The 9230-nt window shown below is 38.3% G+C and overlaps 1 protein-coding gene across 1 annotated transcript; it reads left to right on the plus strand.

Annotated features, from left to right (window-relative positions):
- Nucleotides 1-208: 208 nt before the first annotated feature.
- LOC149538216 (uncharacterized) lies at nucleotides 209-8829 on the plus strand. The gene is made up of 7 exons (XM_089799595.1): nucleotides 209-965; nucleotides 1089-2181; nucleotides 5332-5394; nucleotides 5491-5832; nucleotides 5923-7218; nucleotides 7316-7615; nucleotides 7699-8829. The coding sequence occupies exons 1-7, from the start codon at nucleotides 409-411 to the stop codon at nucleotides 8773-8775; spliced, it is 4728 nt and encodes a 1575-aa protein (XP_089655721.1). The 5' UTR covers nucleotides 209-408; the 3' UTR covers nucleotides 8776-8829.
- Nucleotides 8830-9230: the final 401 nt, after the last annotated feature.

A 9230-nucleotide genomic window follows, 5' to 3' on the forward strand; every position in this document is an offset into this window, starting at 1 on the left:
GGGGCCCACCTTTCACATGATTCCGCGGTTCTTCCGCAACGTTTCAGGCACGGAACCACCCACTCTTTTATCGTATTCACTCGGTTCTTTTCGCTCTCCCTTTGGACGGCTCTCCTGTCGGCCACATTCTTTCTTTTTGCACAGTGCTTCCGTTTCTCAGAATATTCGGCTTTTCCTATAGAGGTATTTTCCTACCCAGATAACACCCGCTCTAAGTTTCGGCTTTACCTATAGAGGTTGTTTCCTACCCAGATAACACCCGCTCTAAGTTTTCCGCGTTTGATAATTTCTTATATTCGTAACTTGCATACTTGCCCATTCCACGGCGACTGCTCTTCACCTGGTCAAATCGACCTGCTTCTCGTGCTTTCCTTTCTTTCATTCATCCTTCCACTGTGGTCTTTTTCCATGGCGTCTACTTCTGCCTCTGCGAGTAAACGAAAGTCTGAGGTTATGGACGCTTTTGATGGAATCGGCCCGCCTGCAGCCCCTCAGGCATCCAAACGCCCGATAAAACCCTACTATGACGTTTTCATCAATCATCGCGGACCCGACGTCAAGTACACCTTAGCTACCGTTCTCCATGGCATCCTCACTGGTATGTCGCTCTCAGTGTTTTGGGATTCACAAGAGTTGGAGTATGGTGATCTGTTGCCTCGAACAATAGAAGCGGTGATAGCCAGCGCTTTGCTTCATATAGCTATTTTCTCCAAGAGCTATGCAGATTCACCCTGGTGTCTCGCAGAGCTCTCCTTTATGCTTAAATCTGGGGCCAAAATTATTCCTATTTTCTACCACGTAGATCCTAGCGATCTCAGATGGGTAAATCAAGGGAAAGGAACGTATGGTCAGGCCTTGGTTGAGCATGAGCGAAAGGGTAGGTACAGCCTGGAACAACTTCAGGAGTGGAAGAGCGCACTCCACAGCGTCTCATTCTACAATGGCCAAATCATTAAAACAAATGAGTAAGTACCACACATCCGGTCTATCTATCTTAAAGAAAGTGCATTCTTTTTCTCATCTCTGTATTTGATTTTGGCATAATCGTCTGCCATTAATTCACCTTTTCACTATTTTAAATTGTTCAGAGATGAGATGAGGCTGTTGAAAAATATTGTTAGTTGTGTTGTGAGAGAACTAAATAATAATCTGCCGTTAGTGGTTGCGAAGCATCCAATTGGTCTGGAAGAAATAGTGCGAGACTTTAAGAGGAATACATTAAGATCTGCCCATGTGAATCAGGATGTACAAATAGTAGGAATTTGGGGTATGGGTGGTTCTGGAAAAACCACCCTTGCAAAAGAATTATACAGTCACATGTCGTCTTCGATGGAAAGGTCCAGTTTTCTGTTCGATGTTCGAGATGCTGCAACCAAAGGTCTGTTGCATGACAAGCAAGCAAAACTCCTCAGTGACCTTGGCGTTCAAGGTTTACTACCATTTGACAATTTTGAGCAAGGCATGAGAATTCTGTCAGAGAGTTTGAGCTCTCTAAGGGTGTTGATTGTTTGTGACGATGTGGATAATATGGAACAATTGGATGCTTTGTTACCCATAAAAGATAGTCTTGGAAAGAATAGTCTGATCATTGTGACAACACGGAATCATGGAGTTTTAAAATCTTGGGGCATCTCTTCTATATATAAAATAAAACCATTGGATCCATTGTATGCAAAGCAGCTTTTTTGTTGGCATGCTTTTATGAAACCTTATCCACCAGGTGAATTCGAGGAACTAGTTGAAAACTTCGTAGAAGTTTGCAATGGATTACCTTTATTTCTCAAGGTATTTGGAGCACAATTATATGGTAATTTCAGTAAAGAGCATTGGGAGGCACAACTGCATAAGATCTCGAGAATATTACCTGATGATATCAAGCGTAGACTCCAAATAAGCTATGACAGTCTTGAAGATGAGGAAAAAGAGATGTTCCTTGATATTGCATGTTTCCTTATTGGACAAAAGAGTACTCTGGCAATTGATGTGTGGACTGGATTGGACTGGAGGAGTTTAAAATGTTGGGAAATGCTCCTCAACAAGTGTTTGGTTGAGCTTGATAGCAACAATCTTATAAGAATGCATGACCATTTAAGAGATTTGGGAAGGGACATTGCAAATCAACAATCTCCCTGCCGCATTTGGTCTCCTCAGCAAATTATAAATATTCAACATCAAATAAAGGTACAGATAATGTATTTTCTTACAACCCCTCTTTTTCTCATTGCAAGATTAATCTTCTTTTATTGCATTACTTTTCAATTCAAAGCAAACCTTTTTAATACAGATTTTTGACTTAATGAATTTTATTAGTTTTACAATTAAATATCCATATGGATACGAAACACTTGATTAATTAGTCCTATTTTGCAAGAGCATAAACCAGTTACCATTTTTATCCGAATGATGTGTTAATGAAGAAGGCATGAGAAGTCTTTGAAGAGGTTTGTGATCTTTTAGTTTATTGATTGTTCTGGATGATCTGAATAATATTGAGAAATTATATGCCTTGTTACCTAGAAAGAGGTAGCCTTGAGACTGTCAATCTCATCATTATTACCATATGAATATGTTTATTCTTTATATCCTTGGGCGTCTCCTCCATATACAAACTGAGACACTAGTAGATCTATTATATACAGAGCAGCTTTTTGTTGGATATTTCTTACAACATCTAATATGTATTTAGATTAGTCATTATCGATTGGAACCTGCTTTATTCCAATATATTGGATCAAGCACCATCTAAATGCAATGAGTTTCCTCAATCAACTGTTTGATCATCTTGGCTCTTCCTCTGTTCTCCTACTCATTGAATTGTTTTATCTCATTCAGCTGATCTTTTGCTTCAAGAAGTCCACTCCACATTCATAAATAGTGGAAAGTTTATAAAATTGAAAGAAAATAGCAGGCTCCTTCCACTTCTATGATGGTGGAAAATTACAAAACCATTTGTTTAGTGGGTAATGAGTTGATGCTATTTGCATTTGTATTGGCTACTTTTGCATAGGTCAAGCAATGGAATATGTAGAATGACCAGTCTGTGGCTTTGGAATTAGGGAGAAAATGGTTAATAATATTGTTGCTCCGTGAGTAATTTAAATGTTTTTAACTCTGTCATAGGCAGTACATATACACCCCAATGGGCATATTTATACTAAAAGGTAGGTTCAAGAATGATCATGAAGTAATGGAACATCCTCTGTAAAGAGACATAAGAATAGCCGTTTGAACTCTCTAGATAATTCTAGTTTTGTTACTATCTCGTAAATGGAACAAATACAGCAGAAGTTGAACCATAGAGACAGAAAAAATTCAAAAGAAGTCAAGTAATTATGTTTATTTTTGCAATCAACAGTCAAGAGTGAGAATTAGGATCTTGTAATGATGTTCCACGAGGCTGAGCCACCGATGAATAGATCCAACATGTGAGATCAAGACTGCCAAGACATGCAACATTCCTCTGGGTCCAATTATAGAAGAATAAAAAGCCCCCCTGTCTGAGTTACCAAGGTTATCTTGGATCTGAGCCACATATTTAAATAAAGTCTCCTAAACTTGCATTTTTTTTGGGATCAAATCTGGTTCAAACTGGTCAAACCTGCCAAAAATTGCAAATTTTATGAGGGTTATTGAATAATTTGCACATTCACGATTCTTTCAAAAGAAAACTCTGCATGATGTTTATAAACCCAGGTCTTTCATTTCTGAGTATCATATGTATATTTACGAGTAAAATAAATGGTGGAAAAATTTGTGACATTCGGCTGAAACTGTCCAAAAAAAGACTCAGACCGTTGAAAACACGTACAGTTTGAGAATGCGCTCCAATGTTTACCAAATTCAATCAAAATATTATAATCAGCAGTTTACCAGAACTCCACAAGAGGCAGATACGAAAAGTGCTATTCCCAGCATCACTTTGATTGTTGCTATTTTCATACATATCAAACTCAAAAATCACCAATAAGTAAATTAGACATTTTATGAGAATCGAAATGTTTTCCACCGACTCGTAGCTTGATTTGTGAATTGCATTATTCAGGTTTGTTGATGTTGTGTTTTTCCAAATACCCATTCCGAATCTGCGAATATTTGAATCTGTAACTACCTTTCATTCTCTTGTTTTTATCATAAGACGAAAAGTACACCTTTTAAAACTATTTTCACCGAGACCTCTGAAAACTTTGAAATGTTCTTTTAGGGACCGTTTGGCTGCAGGAATAGGAATAGCTATTCTGGAATACGTATTCTGAAATAGAAAATGGGGCTACGTATTTCTGTTCTCTGTTTGGTTCAGCCAATATTTGATAGGGAATTCACGGACCCCAAAATTTATGTTTTCTAAAATAAATAAAAGTGGAATAGGAATACATATTCCAATAACACCTGTTTGGGTGGATTGCAAAACCTCATTTTTGAGCCAAAATTGGAATACATATTCCTATTTTACTTCATCTTCCAATTCCGATTTGGTGCATCCAAACGAAGAATTCAAAGTTTTAAGAATTTACATATGCCTATTCCACTTGTATTCCTGTTACTTATATTCTTTGGGAGAGGAGAGAAATTATGACTTAGAGAAATTACGAGTGTTAGAACAAGGTATAGAATTGAGAACTTAAGAAATTATTGTACTCTCCCTAGAAAAGATTTGGCTTCACAATTTGTTAGATTTAGAATTGGACATTACCTTATTGCTTTGGCCCATCTCTTGGAGAGAAATGATATCATGAACCCACATAGCTTGAAAACCTAGAAATCAAAAATAAAAGTAAAAGGAAACTTGAAGAGTGATCAGGGAAATATCAACAATTTGTACACTCTGCTGCAAGTGTATAGCTTCTAAACTAAAAATTAAAATGATGAACAATCTGTATAATTGTATTTGACCATTTTCCTATGCACCCAGTCCACCTTTCCTAAAGAATGAATACCATAACCTCTATGATAAATGTGGAGTTGTAAACACCGTGCTCTGCCTGTAGAATGGGAATCCAAAAGAGAATATTGACTCTTCTTATTTATGCTTCTGGTGAGATTGGGTGCAAGTTTATCAGCATCAACGTTTCGGATCATATTTCATAGGATTTGTTATCCGATACGTTGATGTTGATAAACTTACACACAATCTCACCAGAAACATAAATAAGAATAACATGGATTGTGGAAATCTGTTATAAAGAATAGTTTTATTATAGCCATGTAATTTCACATTCGCAAGCTCTTTCGCAACTCTCACTCTGCTAGTAAAAAGTTGTTATCTACCACCAAATTAAGAAAATCAGAACCTCTTATGTTCTACTTTTGATTTTTTGTTTTATCTCTTTTCAGGGAAAAATCGGCATTAAAGGAATAATAGCCACCTCAAGTCAAATACACTGGAATATTTATGAGGTTTGTTTGCTTCTGGCAGTTTATTATTTATTTGTAGAAACTAGTGGCTTTATATTTTATTTTGCTTTCTGAATATTATATGTAATTTCCATTCAGGCAGAAGCGATTCCGGTGGCCTTACCATTAATGTTCGAAAAAATTGAAGAGTTATCTGTATCCTGCTTGCATGGGAAACTCATTGTCAATGCAAATAGAGGAATTTGGCCTCTCGCACTTTCTTTAATTGGACTCAAATATTTAGTAATTAGTGGAGATTCTTTTAATCAAATTATAGGTGAAGTTTCAAGCGAGTTGGTATGGCTTCGCTGGTTCCGAATTGGGCAGCGAAAGCTTCCGTCGGAACTCTCTGTGAAAAGGTTAAGGGTTTTAGAATTCTATGAAGAAAGTTATAGGGGTAAACATGACTTAGAAGAGCTGTGGGGAGAGACAGGGGGCGAGGTGAGTAGCGTCCATTTTACCGTGTTTTGTATATGCATCTCAGCCTTTGTACAATTGCTTAACCTTTCTGTATTCGGAAATGTGCTGCAGGTTCCTTTGCAGTTAAGGGAGTTGCTTATTTCAAATTGCCACAAATTTCAAGGTTTTCCCAAATCAATAGGCCATCTCAGTAATTTGAAAAATATAGTAATCACTGGAGGCAACAATGTTAAGAGCCTGCCAGAGGAATTTTGCCGTCTCGAGTCTCTAGAATATCTGGTGTTAACTGACTGTATGACGCTGTCATCATTGCCGAACAACTTCGGCAACTTGCGGAATCTGCGGCTTCTAGATTTGTCCTCATGCAGTCAGTTGAGAAGGGTGCCGGTTTCGTTCAAAAACCTGAGACTCCTGGAACATCTCAATTTACGGCAGTGTCGTAATCTCACATTCCCGTCAGAAGATTTAGACTTCCTGGAAAACATCACAAAGCTCGAGCTTTTGAGCCTTTCTCGGTGCGAGCAATTGAAAGAGCTACCTCGTCACATCACAAATCAGGCATCCTTGAGAGAGCTCTATTTTGGCAATACCATTCTAAAGGAGTTTCCCGATAACATCGGCCAACTCAGCAGGCTGGAAAAGATGAAGATAGAAAGAGTGATGTTAACAAACTTGCCGCCCTCTCTCGGAGATTTGTCCTCGCTGACTAGTCTTTCGATTTATTATTGTTCGGAGCTGCTATTTTTACCCGAGTCTATTGGAGATTTGTCCTCTCTAACAGATCTTGCAATCCAAAAATGTCACAACCTGAAACGTTTACCGGACTCTATTCGGCATTTGTTCTCCTTGACTGATCTTTCAATTCAGAATTGTAGTAACCTGGAATATTGTCCGAGCTCTCTTGGAGATTTGTCCTGCTTGACCAATCTTACAATTATAAACTGTCCCAAGTTGTCCCTAGATTCTTTTGAGCAGCTGACAAACCTGGAAAAGTTAAATTCATCACTTGGTAAAAGGCCGTCATCACTATCTGAATTGGACAATCCAGCAAGCTTACGGAATATTAATCTGAAGTCTGACAGTAAACAAAACTCACAAGTTAGCTACTATGAGCTGGATGAAGAGGAGAGAGAAATGTTCTTGGATGCAGCTTGTTTTCTTATTGGAGAAAAGAAAAGCAGGGCAATAGCAGTGTGGGATGGGTCGGGTTGGAGAGGTCTGCACGGTTTACAATCACTTGAGAAAAAATGTCTCGTCGAGCTGGTCGATGACTCAGAGTACGACGGAGAAAAAATAATAAGAATGCACGATCACCTTAGGGATATGGGAAGGCAAATTGCAAATATAAAGTCACCATATCGTATTTGGTCTCCAAAGCAGATTATTCACATGGAGAGACATTCCATGGTGAGATTAATGTTCGCATCTTCATTCTTTGTCTCTCTGTCTGACTTTGCCTTTACTGAGTTTTAATTGAAACATTTTGTAAGATTTTTTTATTCAGGACACAGAGCCGATTCGAGGAATACTAGGTGCGGATGTTTTTTTGGCATGCAAGGAGTACATGCTCCACCCAGCGAGAGGATCTAGTAGGCAATCTCTCTCAACCCGACTCCAGATTCTTTTTGTGGTAGGCAATGCGTTTTCGAAGGAACTTGCATCAGTATCAGCAGACCTTGTGTGGCTCCGATGGGAAGGTTTTCCCCTAGGAAATCTTCCATCGTGGCTTCCATTTCGGAATTTAAGGGTTCTAGAGGTTCATGGTGCTAATGAGTTGGAAGGATTGTGGGAGGACAAAGAGCATGTAAATACCTTCCTTTACTATTCTTTTTAAATCTTTGCTTCCAATTATGTTTTCCATTTTTCTGAAATTAAATTTGGTTACAGGCTCCTTTGCAATTGAGAGAGCTGATTATCACGGGTACCGGGAGCACTAGTTTTCAAATGTTCCCAAGTTCAATATCATATCTGAAGCTTTTGAGAAAAATAGCATTGTTAGGCGATGTTGGGAAAGAGTTTGGAATTAAAGAGCTGCCAGAAGAGTTCTGTAATCTCCAATCGCTTGAGCAGCTGGAGCTACGACATTGTACATTGCTATCATCACTACCCGCCCGATTTGGGGACTTAAGAAACCTCCGACATCTAGATTTGTGCTCTTGCAAGGCGTTGAGAATGCTGCCTGTTTCTTTTCAGCGATTGGCACTCCTTAGTTATCTAGATTTATCCGGTTGCAAGAGGCTTCTGTTACAGAAAGACATTCTAAAAGACATCACAAAGCTTAAAAATCTTTACCTTTCAGGATGCCTTGCATTGCAGAAAATACCTCATCAAATCACGGATCTGGCATGCTTGAGAGAGCTCCGACTTCAAGACACTCATTTAGACGATTTACCTAATAACATAGGGCAACTGGGCAAATTGGAGGTGCTGACAATTGGGAGTCCGTTATTAAAAAACTTGCCAGATTCTTTTGGAAACCTACCCAGCTTGAAAATCCTTTCAATTATTGATTGTTTATTCTTGGAGTGTTTACCCGACACTTTTGGGCATCTAGTGCTTTTAGAGGATCTCTGTATAGAGGGCACTGGAGTGAGGTCTTTACCAGAAGGATTTAGGCAACTGGCTAATCTTCGAACATTCAAGGTTTCCGATTGCCCGCTCAGTGAGCTGGATTTTGGGTTTGCTTCTTCCTTTTCGCTGGAGAAGCTCACGGATATAAACCTAAGCGAGACACTTGTGACCAGAATTTCAGTTTCTGGAGACTGTTGTCCCAGACTTGAAACACTCCAGCTAAGCAAAAATAAACATTTAAAGGTGATTGAAACCCTGCCAGCAACTGTGAAGTACATAGAACTTTTAGATTGTAAAACTTTGAACGACATATTGGGTATCCTTGCTCTCCCCATCACTCCAACTTTGAGGATATCAGACTGTCCAGAGTTAGAAAAACCTTCAGAATCTTGATTTGGAAATATTACTACCAAAAATGATAATATCTGGCCTCGCTTTATTTTTTTATGTTTTTTTAATGTCGTTATGACTAATGTTTTCAGTAGACCACCTATTAATTTATGCAATTCAAAAAAAACTCTTTAAAAGTTTTAATTTTTTATTTTTAAATTAATTTATGTTGGTTTATTTTTTTCTAATACGCTATTATAGGTTAGCATTTCATTCCAAACCTGCGCGTTAAAACCAGATACCATTATCTGTTTTAATCTCCCCTGTAAACTGCTCATAGAATAATAAATGAAGATCTCTATGCAAATCTTATACAACAGCGACACAACACTGACTACATTAATCAAAGATATTCATAATCTCCTTGGGTATCGGAGGTAGGACTTCAAGTGATCTTTCCATAGTTGGTGAGATCATCATATGAATTTTCATTGGCATGCATGGTGAAGTATAATGAA

Source organism: Cupressus sempervirens, chromosome 9, assembly GCF_028749045.1.
Source record: "Cupressus sempervirens isolate cs-2001-9-10 chromosome 9, ASM2874904v1, whole genome shotgun sequence".
Taxonomy (NCBI): Eukaryota; Viridiplantae; Streptophyta; class Pinopsida; order Cupressales; family Cupressaceae; genus Cupressus; species Cupressus sempervirens.

Bases quoted from the DNA above. Each gene is read 5' to 3' on its own strand.
- LOC149538216 (XM_089799595.1), top strand. From the start codon at position 409: ATGGCGTCTACTTCTGCCTCTGCGAGTAAACGAAAGTCTGAGGTTATG. The intron at 5,395-5,490 runs GTTTGTTTGCTT...ATTTCCATTCAG, and splicing joins TACACTGGAATATTTATGAG to GCAGAAGCGATTCCGGTGGC. The intron at 5,833-5,922 runs GTGAGTAGCGTC...AATGTGCTGCAG, and splicing joins GGGGAGAGACAGGGGGCGAG to GTTCCTTTGCAGTTAAGGGA.